This window comes from Dendrobium catenatum, unplaced genomic scaffold (genome assembly GCF_001605985.2).
Source record: "Dendrobium catenatum unplaced genomic scaffold, ASM160598v2 fragScaff_scaffold_1687, whole genome shotgun sequence".
Classification (NCBI taxonomy): Eukaryota; Viridiplantae; Streptophyta; class Magnoliopsida; order Asparagales; family Orchidaceae; genus Dendrobium; species Dendrobium catenatum.
In genome coordinates, this window is record NW_021320149.1 from 42,632 (window position 1) to 68,168 (window position 25,537).

At 36.5% G+C, this 25,537-nt stretch overlaps 2 protein-coding genes across 2 annotated transcripts; one reads left to right on the forward strand and one right to left on the reverse strand.

Moving 5' to 3' along the window:
* Positions 1–10,056: 10,056 nt before the first annotated feature.
* Positions 10,057–10,929, reverse strand: LOC110110400 (transcription factor ILI6-like). Its single transcript, XM_020841855.2, has 2 exons — positions 10,792–10,929; positions 10,057–10,222 (listed from the first exon to the last, which is right to left on the reverse strand). The coding sequence occupies exons 1-2, from the start codon at positions 10,927–10,929 to the stop codon at positions 10,070–10,072; spliced, it is 291 nt and encodes a 96-aa protein (XP_020697514.1). The 3' UTR covers positions 10,057–10,069.
* A 5,862-nt stretch (positions 10,930–16,791) lies between these two features.
* LOC110110401 lies at positions 16,792–25,243 on the forward strand. Its single transcript, XM_020841857.2, has 3 exons — positions 16,792–17,333; positions 24,341–24,530; positions 24,737–25,243. The coding sequence occupies exons 1-3, from the start codon at positions 16,828–16,830 to the stop codon at positions 24,941–24,943; spliced, it is 903 nt and encodes a 300-aa protein (XP_020697516.1). The 5' UTR covers positions 16,792–16,827; the 3' UTR covers positions 24,944–25,243.
* Positions 25,244–25,537: the final 294 nt, after the last annotated feature.

Genomic DNA, 25,537 nt, shown 5'->3' on the forward strand with positions numbered 1-25,537 from the left:
AAGTTTAAAATAAAATGCAAGCAGAGTTGCAATCCTACAGAGATGAAAAACAGAGGAAGAAGGAGCAAGAGGAGCAGCCATCTGCAGAAAAGGAGGATACAGCTGAGGATTAGATATTTTTTTATGTTTGATGATTGTATTTAGAACTTGTGAACTTGTGATTGTAACCTTATGATGAACTTACTTGTAAACTTGTGATTGTAACCTTATGATGAACTTGTGAACTTGTGATTGTATTTAGAATTTATGATTATATTTATAGTTTTGATAAATATAGCGGCGTGTTGCCAAATATGTATTGCACTTTCTGCAGGTTTAGACTTTAGGGTGAACCTCCCTCAAATAGAGGGAATGCTGTCAATTTTTTTTTTTTGCAGGTGCTACAGGTTTCCGGCAGCCAACAGGCGGTTTGGCCGCCGGGAACGATGATACCAGACGACCAAAGCTAAGCCGCCGGTAACGTCATTAAACTGCCGGTATTAAACCGGCGGTTACCGACGGACACCGGTGGTGTTACGGTGGACGTCCGGCGGTGTACACCGGCGGTTTAGCGAACACACGACACCCGTATTAACCGCCGGAAGACCGTCAGTAATATGACCGCCGGTTAGCCATCAGTTAACTAACCGGCGGTTAAACGGCCAGAAAACCATCGGTTGCAACTCCGGTTGTCACCGGCGGTATACGCCGCCGGAAAACCGCCACCGAAATAAACCACCGGTAAAGGACCACCGGTAAGTATTTCCTACGTGATTTTTACCGACGGCGTTAATGCCGCCGCAAAGCCGCCGGTAAATAATAAAATCGCCGGTTAAACCATATTAACCGCCAGAAAAAACTGCTGGTTTTTGGCATTTTTCCTGTAGTGTGTAGTGCAAGGTCTCACATGCTTTTAAAAACTAAAGCACCCTCTTTTAGCACCCCACAACATTTATCCCAAGAAGCTCAAGTAATTTTGGTATTAGCATTGGCCCCTTTACAGAAAAACTTATTAATAATTTTATCAATCCCATTATAAACCATCTTAGTAGGTTAAAGTGTTTGGAAACTATAAACTGGAAGGGAATAAAGAACATTAAAAATAAACGTAATTCTGCCATCAAAACTCAAAAAAATTAGAATCCCAAGACAAGAGTTTATTCTGAATAGAAGAAATTAAATCATCAAACAAGAATGACTTCTTGTGACCTTTAAAGAGAGGAACTCCAAGGTATTTAATAGGCAAGTAAGAATTCATGAAACCAGAAAGAGTTTTGATAGCCACAATACTAGCATTGGACATCATAACATGAACAATAAAACAACATTTAGTTTTGTTTAACAAAATCCCACTCACATTCTCAAAGTAAGTAAAAAAATCTAACAGTTTATTAATTCGATTTAAAGTGTCATTGAAAAAAATGATAAAATCATCAGCAAAACACAAATGACATATATAGAACCCACCCAATGTTTTAAACTAGAGATTAGGGTTAAGCTGAAAAAGATTGGCCAAATCTCTCAAGAAATAGTCCACCGCAATAATAAATAGAGCAGGGGATATAATGGGTCTCCCTTCCTGAGGCCATGAGAGGACTTAAAATAACCTTTACTCTTGCCATTAATAAATATAGAAAAAACTCAACTTTCAATGCAATTAGCAAATAAGATTAATAAAGACAGAATTAAACCCAAAAAATTTTAAAATATTGTTGAGAAAACTCCAATCAATGTTATCATAGGCTTTGAAAATACCAAGCTTCCAAATAACGTTGTTGCCTCTCACCCTAGCATCCAAATCATTACACAACTCATTCGCCACGAGAATGTTGTCCACAATGGCCCAACCTTTAACAAAGCCCATTTGATAATGGGAAACAATTTTAAGTAAAATAGGATTTAACCTGCTAATGAAAATTTTAGAAATTAGCTTACTAAAAAAGTATACAGGCTAATAGGCCTCAAATTATTCCAGGATGTAACTGAAGAGGATTTGGGAATAAGAAAAATGGAAGTGAAAGTAAAAAAATTGGACATCAAATTCCCTTAAAAGAAATCCTTCACAGCAGAAAAAAGATCATGACAAATAATATTCCAAGTATATTGAAAAAACTTAGTAGTAAAACCATCACGATCAGCAACCGAATCACCATTCATATCAAAGGCAATCCCCTTTAATTCATCCATAGAAGGAGGATTAACAAGCAGAGCATTATCCTCCTAAGAAATAATGTTAGAAATAAGCTTTAAATATCCTATTTTGAAAGTGTTGAACAACAAGATTAGCAATTTCCTCTTTATCTTCCATGAACGAACCATCATCACGCATGATTTTAGAAATAGAATTCTTGGCCCTTTTTTTATTCACTAAAGCATGAAAATACTTAGTATTATTATCCCCATCAACTAAGTGTTTAGCATAAGCTTTTTGCTTCCAGAAAGCTTCCTCCTGGGCTTGCAACTTGAACAAATTAGCTTTAACCTCTTGTAGGAGGTTAAAATTGGTGTTGTCAGGACAGAGTTGATAAACATTCTCCAAAGATAAAACCTTATCCTCACAAAGGAGGATAATAGTAAAAATATTTTTGAAAATATTATGATTCCACTAATTAAGGACTTGTTTCAATCTTTTAAGCTTTAGCCAAAACATCTTCATGCCATTCAAAGAATTACTACGAAAGATAGGAGCATTCCAATTTTCCTGAACGACTTCAAGAAAGGAATCATGAAGCATCCACATGTTTTGAAATCTAAATTAGGTTCTAACTTTAACATTTATCAATAAAGGAGAGTGATCAGAAAGGGTACGACTAAGATGCTCAATTGAAGTAGTACCAAATGAATTCAACCAGTTATCATTAAACAAAACACGATCCAAACGTTGTCGTAGATGAGCACAACTCCAAGTAAATAGATTACCAATAAAACCAATATCAATTAGATTGCAATCAATGATCATATTGTTAAACTCCTCCATAGCAAGAGAATTAGGAGGAGACCCCCCCATACGTTCAGAAGGGTTAGCTATCGTATTGAAATCCCTGCCAACCAGCTAGGGAACATTGGAAATACTATTAAAATGGCTTAGTTGTTCTCATAAAATTCGACGAGAAGTACGAACAGAAGTAGCATATATGAAAGAAGCAAAATAATTTAAATTTAAAAATTCAATACTACAATGCAGAACTTGCGTATAGTCGCCAATCACATCAATTCTAATAGGATCCTTCCAAAAAACCCATATTTTATTGGCAGAATTAGAAACAAAATGATGGAAACCCAGCATTCTGGCAGTGGATGGGAGCTTAGAAATGTTAATAAGTGGTTCAAGCAAAACCAAAATCAAAACATTATGGATACGACATAAATTCTTAACTCTAACTCTAGAAGAGGGACAACCAATACCTCTCACATTCTAAATAATAGTTTTAAGCATAACAAAGAGATTAAGAAGAATTATTTGAAAGGTGAGTATTTCAAGTCGGTTGTAAAATCATATTTTTGCTTTTCCTTCCCTTCCTATTTTGAGATTTAGAATAACTAGTGTCAAAATCATCTTTAGCATAAGTTTTAGCAACCATGTCCATATCATCAATGTCAGTTAAAGCATCAGAATTATAGATAAAAGAAGATGGGCGCTTAAAAACATTTGTGGAGTCAAATAGAGGGCCTTCATTGTCCATAAAAAGATCTTCCATATACAAAACCAGCTTACCATCCTCCACCACATTCAATTGATTTTCCTATTCCCTAGCCAATTCACCTTCCTCCCTTTGATTCCCAATAACAGCACAAGTTTCATTTTCACACAATTCCTCCACCTGATTAACAATAGTAATTTCCTGCTCAATCAAAAGGGAACCATTAGTAGCTTTATTAGGTAAACTTATATGAACTAATTCATGACAAGTTTTATTAATAGAAAGAAAAGCATCGACATCAATTATAGCTTCAATTTGATTAACTCCACCACTATCGGTTCCACCCCATGAGCATCCTCCATAGTACAATCAGGTAAAGTTTTAGAAGGAAATCCCTGGCCATTAGAAACATCACCCAAAATGGTAATAGATTGTTCAATATTTTTAATTGTTTCCATAATCGGCCCCATTAAGAGGACCAGATTTTTAACAGGAACCAACCCAACATTAGTACTCGAAGGGATAACAGGGGTTGGAATCATATTAGTGACATCAATAGCATTAGGAACCAAAATAGATTCCACCACCTTGTCAGTACTATCAACATGAATCAAATCCCCCTTAATCCTTTATGTTTTGTTCAAAGAAACCTTCTCCTTACGGAGAGAAGGATTCTTTTTAAAACATTCACTAATACCATGACCATGCATTTTGTAAAAAGAGCAAAAAATGGAAAGATTTTCAAATTCAACTTTTTGGAAGTGTCCCTTTAATTCTGACCCAATCCAGATTTCAGCAGGATGTTTTTTGGAAATATCTAACTCCATCAACACCCTTGTTACAGACGACCGAGAAATAGCCGCTGTAGCCTAATCAGTTTGTAACGGCTATCCAAAAATCGAAGCCAAACCAAATAAGACTTGCTAATTAAAAAAATGAAGACGAAGATTCGGAAACGAAATCCAAACATGCCCTATCGGTGATTCTTCCCTCACATCAAAATCTAGTGTCCATTTTAGCAAACGCATTTGGCATGCCTGGATATAATAAGATCTTCGAGCAAAGATCTGGTTGTAGTCAAGGTCATTAAATAGTTGAATCGCGACATGCCTTTGATCCAATAAACAAATTTGGAAAGCACCCAACAGTTTAGGTTAGCGAAAAATTTTCGTATAACATCAAGATTTGGTTGTTTCAGTAAAAATTTGCCTAACAACGTTAGAGAGAACGGAGCAGCAAGTTCATTAATCACGACGTCCTCAAACAAGAGAGTCGGGTATCCCTTAAAAGAGGAATGCACAAATTTCAGCTTTGAAGAAGACGAGGCAGATCCAGCTAAAACATCCTTAAAAGAATGAGATTTACCCGTAGGAGTCGTACGTGAGCCCCGAAACCAAACACAGAGAAAGAACAGCAAAGAACATCGATTAAGAAAGAAACCAAAAGTAGAGAAAAAACCATGCCATGAAGGCTAGGCAGAGAGCACAATGGAGAAACCCTAGATCGCCTCCAAATCGCCAGAGCAGTCGAGCACTGAGCAAAGCCCGTGTTCAGTGGCATCAATATAACAACATCTTATAGCAGAAAAAATAATAACAACAATAACACTACACTAGAACTGTGCAACATACCAGCTCATTATTGTGAATTTATATTAGCTATGTGTATGCATATCTTTATGCAATACTAATAATAAATGTATATTATGTCATGACATATTTTTCACTATACAAATAAATCCAAAGAGTTATAATAAATATAGCCAATTGATTAAATATATCATCTTTTATAAATCTTAATAAAAATTTATAATTATAATAAATTGATTAAAAAAATTATATAAACAACTCCACAAAATAGTAAAATACTTGAAGAATGAAACATTAACCAAACCAACAACTAAAGAACAATCCCTTCTTGTCGAGTACCAATATGGAAATAATCTAGCAAAGAAAAAATAGATCCAACCACTCACCAAGTCATTCGAGCAAAAGTTTGAATGATACCAAGCAGAACTAAGACCTCACAGATTTTACTGTTACATAATTGAAAAAATAGATTCAATTACCACTACATGGAAATAAAAGTTCAACCATACGAATAACAATAACAACACCGCTATAACTATCCAACGTGAGCAACTCATTAAAATTTGTAGCAAACCCTAATCTCAACAGCAACACTACACTATAATACAATTGTGAAAAACTTCCCTCGCACATTAAAAAAATAAAAATAAATAAATACTACAGTTGTGCAACATAGCAACAGAGCATCTCATTATAAACATAACAATATATCAACCCCATCAAGCTATTAAAATAGCAAAACATAATAGGAAACCACTCAACAGTAAACCCTAATATCAATTCTCAATATAAAACTCTAATCTCCATACCAATATGTCAACAAAATCCCATAATCTTAACATCCCTAGAAATCTTAAACTATAATAACTAATTAAATGAAAAATCTAAAATAATAAAATTGTAAAACCCTAATCTCCAAAAGCCTTTCAACTTCACTTTCAAATCCCTAAATCAAAATGACCAAAGTGGAGCAAATCGAAAGAATACATATTCGATCAAAAATCTAATTTCAAAATTTTAAAAAGAACCGTTCAATGAAAACTAAAAACACTAAAACATGATGATTTATTCAAGATATTACAAACAAAGACAAGAGGAGGAGAGATTCAAAGAATTTGCAATGAGAAAGGGGAAGCCAGAGAAATCATGAGAAGTCGCGGCCACAGCGTCTCCAGTGGTCTAGTCTTAGTCTCCCAGTCACGCTGAAAGCCTGAAACCTTAAAATGTTAAATGCCTAAAATAAAAAATCTAAAGGGATTAAGCCGCAGGCGCGACCACATGGGATATGTTAATACATATTAGTCGGGTCGATATCAGGTTATCGAGTTAACCCAAATTCAACTCGAATTATAGTTTGGTCCATAAATTGGACCCAAACTTAACACTTTTCTTTCGTGTGTTGACCCTAGTCATATTTGGGTTAGGTTTTTGGGTCGTTTCAGTAATTGATACCACTAGTATAAATGATAGGTCTTTATAGAACAAATTGAGTTTAATCAAACTTTAACTTTTGTAGTGCATATATGATTCCAATAGAACTCTCCACCTATTTTTAGTCTTAAGGTGTCAACATGCTCACCTCGTTAAATGTAATATCTCTGGTAATAAAAAACTTGTTATCTCCCTAATCATAAAGGTTGAAGCCCTTAACTCCACGCCTGAAGCAAATAAAAGATAACATTCTTTGCTCTTGGTTCTAATTAATTTATCATTCCGAACAATATATGATAAGTTGAACACTCAAATACTTAAAAGTGCTCATAATCTATAGTAGGATTCTCCAATCACATCTCCTTTAGGGTTTTCTTCCTAATAGCTACTTAAGGTAGATAATTCATCATGTGACAGGCATAGTATATAACATCATCTCAAAAGACTCTATCTAACCTAGCATTGGATAAATTATATCAAACACTTCTCCACCAAAATCTTGTTCATCCTCTCTTCCACCTTAAAATGAACTGGTGCCTCTGTGATGAATTTTCTGCTCCATCGTGATGCTTGATGACGTGGAATGGTTGCTTAGTGAGCAGTCATAACCTTTCACTAGAACAACGTGAGCCTTGGAAATTACAACTGCAACGTCGTGATGCTATTAACATTTGACTGTTACGGCGTTTGATTGAAAAGTTGGAGCCAAGGTGTGAGAAATTGTGGTGTCATTGCATTTAAATTTTTAATAACTTGGCGTTGCCAAGTTGACTTTTTGACACAACGATGCTAACAACGATGTAGCGTTGGATGCTTTACCATCGCAGCGCTCGAAAATAAAGAATATTATATATATACTGCTAAGTCTAAAATGTGGAGCCTCTGTGATGCTGAAGGTGCTGCTGCGGCGGTGTTTCTTCCTACATGAAACGCTGTGGCCGGCTCCTCGGTATTTTCTATAAATTTTTTTTAGTTTTTCCTATATAAAATCAACTAAAATAATACTTTTCACTTAGAAACTTTCTTCAATCTCCTCAACATTATTGTCCTCAATCCGAACATGGGAGATCCTGTTCGAGCGTCTTCGAGCTGAGTGAAAAAAGTGAGAATTTGCATCACCTTCTTTGAGCTTGTCGGTCTGGTTCGGAGGGTAGAGCATTTCTCAGGAGATAAACCTGTCACCGAGCATTCGGTGGTCCATTTCTTTCTTATTCTTATGGAATTAACCGATCAACTTGCTATCGATATTTCTTTTCGACAAAATAAAACATATTAAATAGTATATAATTTATACTTATCACTAATCCATCCAAAATTGATAATATATGTATATCTAAAATTATTCTTAATAATATTTTTATCTGGCGATTGTATTCTAATTTTTATAGTGAGAATTATTCAGTTTTATATAAATGTTAGAACACCCATATAATATTTATGAATATATAATCATTATTATTAAAATATGTTATCATAATTTTTACGTGCTAGAAAATTTGAGTCGATAAAGTATATTTTTTATGTCTCAGCGTTACAAAAAAAAAAAAGCACACACAAATAAATATTTTAAGTCCAAAATTTTTTTACGTAGAAAACATGAATATGGGGAAAAACCACACGGTCTGGCATAGTTAAAAAATTTGCTATATAATTAGTGATGCAAGAATCCTTCATTCCTCAGAGTTGAAGAAGATGAAATTATTTGAGAACCAATGTATAATTTTTCATGTGGAGATTACATAAAATAAATTAATGTCCATAAATAAATAGTTAACATCCAATAAAAATGCATGATTTCCCTTATACGGATTGCAAAAGTCTGATGTCCACTAACAAACAATTAATATCCAATAATAGAGTTAAATCTTGATAGGTGTCTAGAGATAGTAGCGATTACTAGTGGTGATCCTCAATGGTAATATTGGTAGTGGTCGTCGATTGTGATAGATGGCAATGACCATCAAGGCATCAACAGTTATATATGGATGAAAAATGCAAGAGAGCTTTCTAATTCTAGCCCTTATTCTTCTCCCCATCATTTGGAGGATGAAGCTCTATTCATATGCTTTTTGGGAAGAGCATTTTAGTAATTTGATCTAGAATCTAAAACACTATAGTGTAGTCGATATCGATTCCTTTGATCATGAAGTGCTCGTTCAATATTTAAGTGCCTTAATGATATCAAAATTGAGTAATATGAAGTTTGTTAGATTCATCTCGTAGAGTTGTTTGGTTTGGCTATAAACATATCAAATGTAGTGGTCATTTGGTCTTCTAATTTATGTCTCAAGTTTTTTAATTGTGCATGCTTCAAAAATTAATGTTTGATTTGGGCTTATTAGGCTCGGATTGAATCTCTTTTTGTTTCATTAGGTTCGTCTTATTGAGACGCTCGGTTTGACTGTAAATTTATTGAAATTGTAGTTTAGATGATCCTAAATTTAACTTAAAAAATTTTAACTTAGTATTTGCCTTGAGATTCTTGTTGATCCTGCAATTTTTTTAGATATACCAATTATAAAAAAGTAATATCATATTTTCTTTTATTACTCATTTCTATTACTTACATGGGAAACAATCAATGTATTATTTGATTTAATAAATAGATAATAATAAATAAAATTCCATCAATATAAAGACTCCATGAGAAAGCTCTTAGCTTGTGCATACAATATATATATATATAAAGTAAGTGAGCCCAGCATATTACGCAGAGCTATACACGCGAATTGACATTCACACGTGGGGCGAAGTTATATTAAAAGCAGTCAGAAGCTACGAGAAAGTGGAGTTGATAGGATAAAAGTAGTATTATTCTTAACAATGATGAAACTCTAGAAATCAGAGAATTGACTGTCTTCCTCTTAAAATTGGGAAAAGAAGCGATTCTCTATTACCTTGAAATGGCAAACACGATTAAGAAAACATATCACCTTCCTCGTATAGCTTCCCACTATTATCAAAAACAACATTACACATTCTTCCTTGCACTTATTGAGAGTATCAAAAGAAATCAAATCATTCACATCCATCCTTTTCGGACTTCAAACAACTTTTAAAGAGCCACAAATCCAGTTTAATCAAACAATAAGTAAATTAATTTATATTATATATCGTCAAAACTAAAAAAAGGTCATAAGTCATGCATGATGATTAGACAAAATGGAATAAGAACAAGCTGAGACAGATCATCAGAAAACAAAATTTCATGCAATTCATATATATATATATATATATATATAAATTAGCTATGTAAAACAAAATTTTAAAAAGTGGCATGAATATATAATATTGCATTAACTGATAGAAGAGCAGCTAGAAAGTAAGAAATAAAGGAAAGATCCATTAATTTCTAAGCATATATAGAACTGGCATGGCTAGATAAGTAGTTTGCGAGTAGCGCAAGTACATTAATTATATGTAATACGATCACATGAGCATGCGCCTAAGGACGGCTTCCAGATCAGTGTCGTTATCGGTGTTCTGTAGCAGCTCAGAAAGCCTCTCGCTGAGATTGTCGACTTCCTTGTGCAAGCTCCTTATGTAATTGCACGCCTCCCTTAATACTCTTGATGTCGATGCCTGCACCATTAATAACCCATTTTATATATCCCCATATGCAGGCCACTTTTTAATAAATATTACTTTTATTTCATAACTTGTTTTGCAAGATAATAATATGTACAAGGACGATACGTACGTGTGGCGTTATTTAATGCCTAAGATATATAAACAAGTGTCATCCCCATCACTCAGCAGATAAAAAAACGAATGCTTTAATTTTTTTCTCACCAAAAAAGAAAAAAAAAATGAAGAACTTGATTCGTGATTAAGAAGCATTTAATGTTCATGTGCGAGAAATGTACGTAATTATATTGCATGTGCGCGCTAAAATTACAATGATCAACGAGCATTTTGCCCGCATTAACAAACAATAATGTATGTTTATACAGATCAAACACACACATAACTCGATCTGTGTTTGTTTTGGTTGTAATGTCTTCCGGGGTACACTATATTAATTTTATAGTGTAGTTCTAAGAAGAGTATTGAGAAGAATAAGAAGAAGAAGAATGAAAGAAGAAGAAGGAGAAGAAAAAGAAAAAAACAGAAGAAGAAGAAGAAGGGGAAGAATGACAATGGATGCTGACCGTGTCATTATCGTTGTTCAGTGGTTGTTGACGAGGGAGAAGAGTCTGAAGCTTGGAGACGAGTTCCCGGACCTGCTGTTCAGTGATGCGCGAAGAGCTGGCTGCCTGCCTTGATGACCTTGATCGGCGGCTCGACATGATTGATCTAGATAGCTAAATAGCTATAAGCTGCAGAGTTTTTGCCGGTTTCCTGTTCTTAATTAATTAGCTAGTCAGTTGTGCTATGTAGCTAGAGCCATAGCTCTTAGGACTACGTTGTGTAAGATATATCGAAAACAATGGAGAGGAGGAAGAGCTAACAAGTCACAAGAGATCGACCTTCTTGATGATGATGAAGAAGGAGACAGGAGGACAGGTGCGCGTATTTAAAAATACCAAAGTAAGCACTCCTCGATCTTACTCCTACAATATCAATATAACTATATTTTTTATATCAGATAGTTTGAAATAAATTTCTCATTTTAATATATTCAAATTAAGCTGATGGAGAGAGAACAAGAGGAGTAGTACGCCCATACCTTAGTGTCTTCAAGTTGTTTAACACGCAGAGGCCATGTTCACCTGCTGATTAAATATACCCTTCTCTAGATAGGCCTTCTACCCTCTTTATAAATGCAAAGTAAAAAGAGAGAGAGAGAGAGAGAGAGAGAGAGAGAGCATCCTGGAGTATTCATGGCGGTAGAGAAATATAAAGTTTAACATCTTAGTTTTGTACGAAGATTCAGTACGCAATTAGATAAGAGAAAGGGTGCAACATTTATAATAGACACCAAAATTTTTATGTGGAAAACCCCTGAAAATAGGGAAAAACCACGAGGCTAATTCACTTATATTTGCAGTTGATTACAAATGAGGCCTTTCTTTGGGGGAAGGCTTTGGCTTGATGTACATCATATGGAATACATTGCATGATGGGAATACGAAAATCACTGTTGATGTGTTCGTTTGGCGCGCAGAAGGCCCATAATTTGGTGACGGAGGTCAGCAGAACTGTAGTCGGTGGGCGATATAAGTCAGAAGAATCATAGTCGGCGGGCGACGTAGGGCGCGCATAAACATCATTGTCTGGCGATGGAGATCGGAAGGACTGGTGGGCGACGTAAGTCGGAAGGATTGTAGTCGGCGGGCAATGGAGGTCATAAAGAACATTGTCTGGCAACGGAGGTCAGAAGGACTGTAGTCGGTGGACGACGTAAGCTGGAAGAACCGTAGTTTGCGGGCGACGGAGGTCATAAATACCGTTGTTTGACGAAGGAGGTTAGAAGGACGACGTCAGATAGAAGTCCATCTATAAACATATGTCCATCGTCGAATAGAAGTCCGATGAATATCCGATGATGTGTAGAAGTATGACAACGGGCAGAAGTCCGACGAAATTCCGCGGCAGGCGGGAGTTTAGCATTGGGTAGGAATTCGGTGACGAGTGAAAGTCCGGTGTTGGATAGGAATCCAGCGACGGGTTCATGTTTGGCGTTGGGTAGAAGTCTGTCGATGGACAGAAATCTGGCGTCAGATAGAAGTCCAGCAAAAGTTCGGCGACAGAAAGAAATCCGACGTCAGGTAGAAGTCCGGTGTTGGATAGGAATCCAGCTATCCGTGTAAATTTGGGGTTGGGTAGAAGCCTATCGATGGACAAATTAAAGTCTGGCGTACGCATTAATTAATAAAAAGGAGCATACGCATTAATTAATAAAATGTTACAAGTCATTAAAGATCAAATGCTCTATAGAGCCAAAAAAATACATCATTCAAAGAAAAACTTAATGAGCTAATGTTCATATCTAATACAATAATCAAAAGAAAAAAAATCGGGAGGCAAGAAACAACCCTAAAAACGGAGTCCAAACCAGGTCATCAATGAAGTCCACAAGGATCAAAAGAAACCACAAAAAATCAGCCAAAGCTAATTGTATGATCCCCAAAAAACATCCACCACAAGGATAGAAAGCTACAAAACTAGTAAATTAACAACCTAAAATAGTAATATAAAATACCAAGGCACTTGATAAGATAGCAAGTCAAATTAACCACCAAAGGCACCCCAAAGCCTCTTGACTTGCAAAGACCTGCAAGAAAAACCTCTAAGGAAACAAATTAGAAAATCAAAGAGGACTAAACATAAAATCAGACACCACACTACACAAGTGGGCAACAGAAGCACCCAACCAACACAATAAACAACCAACAAAATAACTAGACCAAGAAACAAATAGCTAGAGCCCAAAGCCAATCTCGGATGACCAGAGAAGATAGATAAAAGAAATAACCCAGGCAGCAAAACCAACCATAATTACTACCACCAATCCAAGCAACACTGACAAAATAAACCTAACAACAAAAGAGTTGAATAACATTAGCTCGAGTAGATCTTCTCTCAATATATTTGAAAGGTTACGCCAAGTTTTCACCCACAACATTGGAAAAGCCTTCTTATCCAGTTGCACCACATTCAAATCATAATCCTCATGAAAAATATTACTATGGCCTTCAGTCCCCTAGATAGCCATATAATCATAAGAATTTAGCCAGTAAGATTGAACAATCGGATGAACATTAGAATGCAACCAAATGCAATTTTTCCAAACCCAAATTTAGCAAAGCCTCATTAGAAATAGGGGAAATTGAAATGTTAACTATAGGTAGTTTATTAGAAACATCCAAACTCTCAAGCATCACTGTAGGAATAGAAGAGCCAAGCATATCTTGTTTAAAAAAAATCTAACATGCCACCAAAAGGCACATTTAACATAACAAGAGAATTATCAGCATGAGCCACAATTAAAATCACTAAGAGGAGTAGAATAATAAAAATTACCATTCATATTAGTACCAAATACCATTAACAGATTATCAATCATAACATTAAAATTATCCAAAGTGTTTTCAACAATAGAGAAAATAAATGTAGAAGGAACAACTAGTTCAGCAATAACATTAATACTAACCTTAATAACAAAAGTATCAAAAGCATCAAAAGAGCCAATAACATCACCAACATAAGTCAAAATATGATTCACAATTGTAGTGTACATATTTTCCATAGTATCCTGAACAACAACATCAGAACACCCATTTGGAACTAAATTATTGGTTACCATGTCAACATCAATCATAGGGTAGGGGATGATGACGGGAACATCATCTAAATGGGGGTGAAGTATACAACAAATCACTTTAGAATGCCTCGGGTATGTGAAGTCAGCACAAAAGGGAGGGAACTTCTCATTTGAACATGTTGTATATACCCTAATTTATCAGGATCATGCATGTCACACTCGATTAGGGTAGCTTTTTGGTAATATCAAGCTGAACAAGAACTCGAGCAATAGAGGGCCTCGAGCCAATGAAAGTAGCATTATCATTTTTTAATGGCTGACTGAACAAAGAACCCAATCCATGCAGTAACAAAAAGAAAAAAACATGGTGTGAGAGGTTATGAAACAAAACCCATATCAGAATATTGATGGATTCCACATCAATATCATATGGCGACTACTTGAATAGTTTCATATAATAATTATTAACAAAATACGAACGAAGAGAAAAAACTCTACTATAATCTAAATTATTAACCAATTTAATCAACACATGCTTTGGATTCAAGAGAGTCATATAGAAATCACCTATGAGTTTAAGGTTAAATAAAATTTTATGAATTAAATGGAGGGAAGGTCTACGAGCAGGAAGTTTTCCAATCAATACAAATTCGAATGGGGCCGCAAGAGAAGGGATATCCTCTTCTGAAATCCACAACAAAGGTAAACCATGATAGGTAGTGGTTTTAAGATAAAAAATAATAATAATGGTAAAGGCCCCTCGATCACCTGATCATCATCTTTGAATACAATCTCTTTACCACTGTCAAATGACTATGGCCTTTCAGTCACCATCTCACTTGAGTAATGTCTCCTGATAACTATTATTCGACTATGTACTCTTAACTATAATCATTTGACCATAATATTTTGATCATTATTGCTTGACTACAATCTCTCAACTACTGTTGCCAGACCATGATCTCTTGATCATTATATTCTGATTGTGATATTTATTTTTGTTTCTCAACTATAATCTTTCAAACATCATTTCTCTACCATGATCTCTTGACTATCATTGTTGAATTGTAGTCTCCCAACCACTATCACTGAATTAAAGTCCCTTGATCACCATCTCGCGACTATAATTTCCTGACCACCATTGCCCTTTTGACCAATTTTTCCCAACTATACTCCCGGTCATTATCGTCTAAGCGCAACCTCATTACCACTATCGACCAACTATAGTATGCCAATCATTGTCTCCCATGATGCCCATGATAGGCACCAACCTTGAAGCACTCACGCCTATAAGGTTAGTGTACGTCGTCAACACACCACCTATGCACGTTGTCAACACCCACCAACTTTATCGCACACCATTGCCACCTTACGTACAGCGTCAATGCATGTCATTTCCAATAAGGCTGATACACACCGTGGACACCAACTTCGTCTCATGAAGTCAAAACCAATATGCCTTCTTTATTTTTAGCCTTCTCTCAGCAAAGGGAGAATTGAAGAGACCTCATAAATGGGACAATTGAATAGACCACAAACGATCTCTTGAAACAAATCCAATAAGTCAAGGGTCCTACAATTTTTACTATTGAATTCATTCTATATAATTCATATCTATTATATTGTATTAGTACATTCCCCAATTATGAGGCAAGGTATATCATTCGCAACCATGACATATATTATAAGAATTATTTTGATTGGTTCAAGCCTTGTTGTTTTTATTTAGTATTTTTTAAATAAAAATAAGGTGTCTTTTGTAACTTTAGTTTTATTTGTGTATATACTAGACCTTTGTACAAAGCTAAGACGTTAAATACATTACGTCTACCGTTGTGAATATTCTAGCACTCAAGAAGCACAAATCCAAAGTCCTCCTTAAGATTAAACTAATTTACACTAGCTAATTAATTAGATCGAATCTTATATATATATATATATATATATATATAAGATTCGATCTAATTAATTAGCTAGTGTAAATTAGTTTAATCTTAAGGAGGACTTATTAATTTATTTATAACGTGAGTTGTACTTGAATTTTGATTTATAAATACCTTAATCCCATTGCCGTATAAATTAAATGTTTGTATAGATTGATATGGGAATACAAATATATTAAAGGGTCAATTCTTCATTGCACAACTCTTAATAATGTCTAGCTACGTGGCAGCCAACTTGCATAGACAGTCCTTAATCAAATGATTTTTGTATTTGTGGAGGAGGGGGTGGTTGCCGCATCAATCAATTAGTACAGGTTTTTTTAGGGGTACAATTTAGATTAATTAAGATAAAATCATACACACATGCATCACATACGCATTTGAGTTTTCTTAGTTGATAGTCAAAATTCCAAACTGACAAATCAAGATGAGCTGCATACATGCTATTTCTTATGCTAATCTTTCAACTATATCAAGTTTAATGGTCAAACAATTATCAGTTCACTTCAACATATCATAGGTGTCGACCAGTTTATATATCTTGTCTGTGCTTACAAAATTTGATAGAAAGATGTAGCTATAATGAGGAAATCGTCATATAAAGATTTGAACCCATGCATGAGAAATCAGCTAGCAGTCTAAATTAGGGACATAGTTCAAGCAGATCAATGGAGTTTGATCGTTAACTACAACATTGATAGGGAAAAAAAAACCTGATGTTTTTTAAGTTTAGGGTTTGAGAAATCTAATTAACAGTAATTATCATGTTGATGATGTCTGCATATATACTCCTTTAAAGGTCCAAGTCATATCTATAATTTAACTATATAGACACCATCTTAACTCTACTAAAAAATATCAAGTCTTAGTGATCTATCTAATTTTAGTGCAGCCATACTAATAAGGGCCTAAACTTAATGGCCCAATTTGTTGTAGCCCACATCATATTATCAATTGAATGTTCGAATAATGAAAGAGTTTTATTTACAATTTTCGTTTTCAGTCTCGTTAGGGCCTTAGCTGCTCTGCACCAACCAATGCAGTCCATGCGGAGCCGCCTATTTCAATTCTCCGCATCAAAGCTCCGACCTTTCTCGTCGAGAGGCAGAGCGACGCCGTCGGCGAAATCCGCGTGTGCCTACGGGGAAGACGAATGGAATGACGCGTGGGAGACGGCTTGGCTCCCTGACGATCTCTCGGCCAAGAACCGCGCTCCATGGGAGGCCGACGTCAACTTCCTCTCGTCCGCACCTGCCATCACCGCCGGTGATATTGACACAGAAACCAAGGCCTTCGTTGCCGAGATGGACGAACGGTGGAGTGAGAGGAGGCAGGCCAAGAAGCTGCAACAGGAGGAGGGCAGGCATTCTGTTGAGAAGGTGGAGGGCAAAGACCGGAAGGCCGGACTCGACGATTATAGGGTGAAGAAGCAGCGGATTCATTCCGGCCTATGGATGAAGGAAATCGAGAGGATGGAGGAGTCCAAGCTCGGGCGATCCAAGGACGGCGATGACATCGACCGCCTTCTTGATTCTTGCGCTGAGTAAGTACCGATTCAATCCTCGATTAGATTTACAGGGTTGTATTAAATTTCCAAACCGTGGTTGTTTAAATTTATACACTTGCGACTGGTATGCGATAGTGGGCTGCTAAATATTCAAAATTCCTGTAGTGAAACCTCATCCGTGTTCTATATTAGAACCTTGCAGGTAAGATTAACGCAACAACAAGTCAAAATGTGAGAGAGAAAGAGAATATGGAATGATAAGATCCAAGATTTCACTTCCAAAAGGACAATATTTGAGCAAAATAATTGAATGTATCAAAAATATACCTTATAACCCTTATTCATATGCCTAGGTCATGGGTCAGAGCTACAACGAAGATCGCATTTGAACGATACATATAAAATTATGTAACAAAGTTGAATAGGTTTTTATTGTAAAATACAGTAAGCTTGCTTATACCTATCTGATTTCCTTAAGAATATTTGTTGATTGATAAGTAGGAGGAGATTAAATGTGAAGTTGGCAAGCAACTTCACTAAGGCCTATCGAGTTCTGGCAAGTAGCTGTGATGTTTGTGTGAATAGCTTTGACGAGTTGGGTTAATAGCTTTGATGAATTTGAATGAACATTCTTGAATCCAATTCAGGCGCTATTTGAGCATCCCAAATAATAAGTTACCCAAACTGTTTGCACACCAAAGCTTTACTTTATGTATTTACCCTTTCAAATTTAGTATATTATATTGTCTTCATTTTCACCAGGAAGTTTTTTTCTGGAATGTGAATCCTATGACCCTAGAGGTTGGGGATTTGAGTATGGTATGGAGCTTTTCTTTTTGAAGTCATAGATATGCAAAATTGATGGTTATTTTTTTAAGCTAAAAGTTAATGCCTATTAGGGAGGGCTAATGATTTAATATTTTTATATCAATATAATTTTTTTACTATCAAATAAGATTTTGTGGTATCTCAATTTAATGTAATAAAGGAACTTTTGCACCTACTTAGTTTCTTAGAATGTTGCTATTTTTTAGACTTCTGTTTGAGTTATATCTAATTCTCTTTCATTAGCAAAATTCCTCCGTTGTTCTACAAATATTATTTTTCTATTTTTCTTATATTTACTAGCATATTAGTGTGAGGGTTTGACTATTTGTTTAGGACATTAGCAAAGTGCCTCTACCTTTATTTTCTACTTAGTAATTTGCTTAAACCAAAAATGTTTTCCTTTGGAACTTCAATTTTGTAGATTGAGAGTGTTGTTGATATAACATGTCATATGAATAAAAAAAGTCAATTTAAAAGCTTAATTATGAGAACTAAGGCTACACTCCAAGGACAAGGTCAAAGAAAATGCCTCATTATAAGAGCTTAATCAAGAGCCCAATAGAAAGTTCATAATTTTGGAAAATTTTAAATGTAATTTGTATTTTAATATTTAATATTTTATTTTTCACCTAAAAAATTATATAGTTATTCATAACATTATTTGGAATAGAGAAAAATTTAAGAATGGATAGTTGAAACTCCTCTTTCATAAATGACAATCAACCTCCTTTTTTTTCATCCATTTATTTTTTAAACTTGTTGCCCAAGAATCTTGCAATGCCTATAAATATGGCTTAAAAGTGTTCTTCATTTGATTATGCTAGGTGGCTTTAATTATTTTTCCTATCTTTGATGATTAAGTAGTTATCTTTGTATTTTATCTGACTTGTTACTCTTTTTAAACACCTATTTTAAACTCTTCAAACATTTTCTTCCACTTCATAAGTGATATATCATCAGAAAATTATCTTGATCTGGCACGAATCTCGAGGCAAAAATTAAGTCCGGAATCATCTAAACTCTGATTTCAGCAAACTTATAGTTGAACTGAGCGTCTCGGAAATTCGAACCCAACAGCACCAAATTCAACTCAATCTGAGCCCAAATGAGTTTGAATCAAAGACTTGAAGTGTTGTTGGAAATTTTGAACCACAATTTGAGTTACCAAACGGTTTTGAAACATGATGTGCTTATAGTCGAATCGAGCGGCTCGACGAGACGAATCCAACAAGACCAAGATCGCCGAATTCCGACATCATTAAGACATTCAGATGTTTGACGAACGATACACAATCAAGGGATTCAATATCGGCGTTCCATCTAACCACTCCCCATTTACCCATGATCTCTCATCTATTTACGGGTCATGCCACTCCATAAATCTATAAATAGACCCCTCATTTCTCTTGAGAGGGGACCCAAGCAAGAAGAGGAGAAGAGAAGAAGAATAGGAGAGAAGAAACTCCTCGATCATCGCCGGAATTTTGCCCGACCTCCAAGTGATGCCGGAATTCTGCTCGACCTCCAAGCGACGTGGAGTTTCACTCGATCTTGACGCCAGAGTTCTGCCCGAATACCATATAACGCCAGAGTTCTATTCAACCGCCAACTAACGTCGGACTTCTACCCGACGCCGGACCTCCGCTCGTCGCCAAGTTTCTACCCGACACCAGACTTCTGCCTGTTGTCGGACTTTTGCTGGACATCTATCTGATGTTGGGTTTCTGTCCATTGCTGGTTTGGCCGCCTACGCTTGTCTGTGCCTGTTTTTTTTGTCCGGACGGTCCAAATGGACGTTTTTAGGGTCCACGGATACATTTTTCGACGTTCTGGACTCAATTTTGACACTTTCGGAGCTCAACGGGGCCTCTATGATCAATTTTGAGTAAGTTTTTAATTTTTGGAACACAATTTTTTGAGATTTGTCCAACGTAAAATATCATAACTAATATTTTTGGACTTCTGGAGCTTCGATGTCCGAAAATAAGGATGCAACTGATATATCATAAAAAAATTAGCTTGATCGGGCACGAATCTCGAGGCAAAAATCAAGTTGGAAACTTCAAAAATTAAATCTGAAATCATTTGAACTCTGATTTCAGCAAACTTATAGTCAAACTGAGCGTCTCGAAAATTCGAACCCAACGACACCAAATTCAACTCAATCCGAGCCCAAATGAGTCTGAATCAAAGACTTGAAGTGATGTTGGAAAGTTTGAACCACAATTTGAGTTACCAAACGGTTTCGAAACATGACGTGCTTATAGTCAAATCGAGCGGATTGACGAGATGATCCAACAAGACCAAGATCGCCGAATTCTGACATCATTAAGACCTTCAGATGTCTGACGAACGATACACGATCAAGGGATTCAATATCGGCCGTCCATCCAACCACTTCTCATTTACCCCTGATCTCTCACCTATTTACGCGCAATGCCACTCCATAAATCTATAAATAGACCCCTCATTTCTCTTGAGAGAGGACCCAAGCAAGAAGAGGAGAAGAGAAGAAGAATAGGAGGGAAGAAACTCCTCCTCGACCACCATTAGAATTCTGCTCGACCTCCAAGTGACGCCAGAATTTCGCCCGACCTCTAAGTGATTCTGGAATTCCGCCAGACCTCCAAGTAACGCCGGAGTTTCACCCGAACTCCAAATGATGCCAGAGTTTTGCCCGAATACCATCTAACGCCGGAGTTCTCCTCGGCCGCCAACTGACGTCGGACTTCTACCCGACGCCGGACCTCTGCTCGTCGCCAAGTTTCTACTCGACGCTAGACTTCTGCATGTTGTCGGACTTTCGCCAGACATCTATCTGATGTTGGATTTCTACATGACGCCATCTTTCTAATATCCGTCGCCCGCCGACTACGGTCCTTCTGACATATGTCACCCACCGACTATAGTACTTCCGACTTCCATCGTCCGCTGACTACGGTCCTTCTGACTTACGTCGCCCACCGACTACAGTCCTTCAAACCTCCGTCGCCCGCCGACTATGATCCTTCTGACTTAAGTCGCCCATCGACTACAGTCCTTCCGACCTCCGTCGCCTGCTGACTACGATCCTTCCGACTTACATCGTCCACCAACTACAGTCCTTCAAACCAAACAAATACATCAACAGTGATTATTTGTATTCTCATCATATAATGTACTTTATAAGATGTATATCAAGTTAAGGCCTTCCTCCAATGAAGGGCCTCATTTGTAATCAACTGCAATACTAGTGGATTCATTCAAACTGGGCTAGGCCCCGTGGGGTTTCCCCCTTCTTCAGTGGTTTTCCACTTAAAAATTTTGGTGTCTCATAAATGTTACACCCTCTCTCTTATCTGATTGCGTGCCAGATTTTCGTACAACGCTAAGACGCCAAACTTTATATTTCTCTACTGCCGCGAATACTCCTGGACACAACAATAAGCATTCTCCAAGGCATACAAGCAGCTAAAATTTTACATCTACCCAAATCCCATCCTTAAATCTCTCAAACAAACTAGACAAAGCCAAGATCTAGTCTTATTTCCTACACTTCGACATCCCCTTTAACTCTTTAAAACCCTACCATCAACTCGAAATCATAAGTTTACATCCTAAGCTAACCCTCCTGGCTCAATTTTGAGAGAATCACTCAAGCAACAAACCTTCATGCGAGTAATGATTGAGCTTGCAAAACGCAAAGTCTTCGACCCAGGGGGATTGATCATAATCTCTCCCAATGACGAGCCTCGACGGAGTCGAGCTCTTTTGACGCAAGGGGAGAATGATGCGGAGCATTTTAGTGATATTCTTCCTTAGGATTATTATATCTAATTTTATACTTGTCTCTAGAAGGTTCTCATGTTTGCTTATATAAAGAAGGTTGTAGTAGGTAACAAGGCAATGAATATTATATCTCATTTTGAAGCTTAAGCTTTGTGTATTTGTGTGTTTATTCCCTGGATTGGGAAAACACTCAAACATTTCCATTTCCCCGGTAGATCCACTGCATCAAAAAAGTTGTATTATATGGCAAGGATTGACTATGAAATGCAATCATAATGATATATCTTAAGAGAGTCTTTCTCTGGGAGCTCTAACGCTCTCAATGCCAGCCAAACTAGGTGAAAGAAAGTTCTTTTTTCAACGCGTGTATTTTTAGTATATTCTTTTGCTCTTCCAATCATTAGGAGAAAGTGTACCGCTTAGAAATTAGATCTTTGTGTTACTTCTGCCATTGGTAGTGCGATTCCTTCTATTGGGAGTGCCTTGTAAGCCTGTTGAAGAAAGCTTGCAGCAAGTGAGAAAAGATTCAATAAGTATTTTTGTTTTTCATCATATCAAGTTTTTTTCCCAATTCTAACTCAACTAGAAGCTAGAAAGATGAGAAGTCATTGCATCAATGAATGGTTAGCTAGGTTTGTTCGATCTGTTTGGTCTGTGAAGTCGTCAAGAGTAACAACGTAGCTTGACTGAAAGGGGATGAGTCTTACCATTTCTTGCTCGTAGCTACAATGAGCCCGAACAATGCTATGGGCCAACCATTGTCCTTAGAAGCTCAAAGGCTAAGGCGAGAGAAAGCATGACTTTAAGCAATTTCCTTAGTTGATAGTAGCCTAACCTGAACAGTTAAACTCTCAGTCAAAGGTGCATGGAAAAGAAAAAAAGTCAAAAAAGGAAGGCGCTAGAGAGAATGATGAGGAACTTCGCATACATCAATAGTGAGCGGGGACAAGAGAAGAGAACATTGGAGATCATATAGAAAGCTATATCATAGGAAGAGTCCCCGGAAAAATATTTCTTTAGAGTTCTCCCCTAGTAGACCTTTATTCAATGAAGCAAGCATCCTATCTGTACTACTAATGCATAATCGAAACAAAAGAAAAAACAATCAAGCTAGTTCGTGAAACCTTCTAGCTTGGTTGCCCTAATGAAATGTGACCGCATTCTGTTGCTTCAATCGCACCCATCCTTCTACTGCTTTAACTGTAGATACAACTTGCCTAGATGTCCCATCAATTCGAGATGAAGTAGTTTACTCATAACCTTTTTATCCAGTTGAATAATTGTCCGTTGAGGTTTTCCCTCGTACATGTCCCAACTCTCAAGGCCCATATCTGAGCACGCATTATAGATTCATTCTTTAGTCGGCTTGTGAAGCTGCTAGATAGTATACAAACTATCATGCATGAACAACTCATTTCTCTCAGGTTATGGAGGAACATGCCGAGCAAATTCTTACCTCCCCATCTTCTTCCACCTATCCTAGCTAAGCTACATCCATACACAACAATTTTTTTTTTAATTTACTGTACTAAGTATGAGATTTTAGTTTCATGAGTTTTGCATAAGCGGCTTAGAAAGGGCGGTCTATATCAACTTAGTTGATAAAGTCAAGTAGTATGGCTAACTTTCAATTGGCAGCTATCTTGATAACATTGTTCTTAAAGGTTATGGAGCTTACACTTAGTTTCAAAAAGGTTGGTATTAGCATTAGCACTCATAAAGTTAGATAGATAAGTAAATAAGTTAGTCCTTGAACTAGGGATAGGGCCTATTTATCAAATTCCAAGAGAGTACCAGTACTATACTAGTGGAGGAATTCGTAGTTCCACAGGATTCAATGAAAATATGTCTTATGTCCCTGATTAAGGACTAGAAGGATGTTAATTCCTTTAGTTAGAGAGCTGAATGGAAGGGAAGTCAAAGGAGGAGAACACAGAAGTCTTAGACTACTTAGTCAATAGATTTTAAAAGACTGGGCACCATATAATCTTTTAGTACAATACTATGCATTGAAGTCATATACTTATACTTGTAAAGAGGTGTAAGGATACTTTTCTGAATATTTCATTTTTGAGCTCCTTTCTTTATTCAATCTGGCCCGAAAGGAAAAATGAAAAAAATAAGTCATGAACCAAACCTTAGGTTTCAAGCTCACATGAAAGCAATTATTCCTCTCACATTGGGTGCTTCTTATTAGAATGCATGAGATACTAGTAGTGTCATATTAGTATCAACTGGTGAAAAGTTTACTGATTGTTCTTATTTAATATTTTGGATTGTTAGTCAGTTAAGGTAGTTTATTATTTGCAAGAATTGTAAATGATTCTGCTGATATGCCTTATCAGTGTCTGGTATGTTTGGCAAGTCGCAACATTATTTCAATATCTTCTTCTTTTGAAATGCTGATATTTATTGTTTCCTTTTGTTAAATTGTTGATGTAATTCAGGATATTTGATGCTGGCAATATTGATTTAAACGACTCCAAGATCCCTAGCACTTCTGAGTTCAAAGTGAAGCCTGATGGATGGGAAGCAACCAATAAGACTCAAGATGGGAGCGTATGGGATATATCACAGAGGGAAGAGGACATACTTCTCCAGGAGTTTGAGCGGCGGATGGCCTTCAACAAATTTCAGGTCTAGCATCAAACCTTTCTTCCTCTTGTTACATAAATGCTGATCTCATGACAATGAAACTAATGCCATTAAATGATATGGTTGCGAGTGATAAATAAAGAAAGGAGTAGGGGAAGAAACTTGTTCTGGGTTTGTTACAAGATATAATCGAATTGGCTAACATGAGGTCGTTGTCTTTATGATATAGTTAAATTTTTGGTCTGCAGATTGCTAGTTTCATCAAAACTCACATATTTAGCCGAAGGAGGCCAATAGATGGTTGGAAGTACATGATAGAAGTGATCGGCCCTAATGCTAAGAGAGGGAAAGGAAGTGTGCAGAGGCTTCCTGGTCTGACTGATTCTTCTACGCAGCCTTTCCAGGAGGAAATGCCAGTTATTGGCCCCAATTCAACTTACTTCAGAAATAGATAATGCCATCTGATGCGTTCCAGTTCCAGTTTGTCTCCAGAATCATATTATTATCTACTTAACAAAGAGAAGAGGACTGGTCTAGGAGTAACAATCACCTTGGCTTCTTCGAGTGATGTGAGAATGATGATGCATTAGACTTATTCTATATGTAGTGCTTGAATAAGATTGTATGCATCTCTGATCTAATATGCTTCAGCCTTAGAAATATGCAAACCCTGTTTATTGGGAGAGATGTTCTTCTTCTGTTTCCTTTTTTTTTTAAAGCTCTAAGAAAGTTTGTGCTGTGTTTTGCCGCAAGTACTCATTTCTTGATGCTGTAGAAGGTGGTTGCACTCACTAGCTCGGGTCAAGGTTTGTGATTGACTGTTTTGGACTATTTGGTGTTGGGCCTATTCATAGCATCGGAGCGCAGCGGAACTGACAGAAAACTATGAGGCTATTAATGCGCCTACTAAAATAATTTTCACTTTGGCCATTTTTTTTTAAGTTTAAGGAGTGATTCATCGCTCTCAAAATATCTAACTAAGATTTATAATATTTAGACATCATTTGAACCGTCACATAATATGCACTTCAATCTTTTTAACTCGCTGG

Excerpts from the sequence above, each read along its gene's own strand:
- LOC110110400 (XM_020841855.2), bottom strand. The coding sequence starts at position 10,929 with ATGTCGAGCCGCCGATCAAGGTCATCAAGGCAGGCAGCCAGCTCTTCG. Across the intron at positions 10,223-10,791 it reads TGAACAACGATAATGACACG|GCATCGACATCAAGAGTATT; the intron begins GTCAGCATCCAT and ends TTAATGGTGCAG.
- LOC110110401 (XM_020841857.2), top strand. The coding sequence starts at position 16,828 with ATGCAGTCCATGCGGAGCCGCCTATTTCAATTCTCCGCATCAAAGCTC. Across the intron at positions 17,334-24,340 it reads CTTCTTGATTCTTGCGCTGA|GATATTTGATGCTGGCAATA; the intron begins GTAAGTACCGAT and ends GATGTAATTCAG. Across the intron at positions 24,531-24,736 it reads TGGCCTTCAACAAATTTCAG|ATTGCTAGTTTCATCAAAAC; the intron begins GTCTAGCATCAA and ends TTTGGTCTGCAG.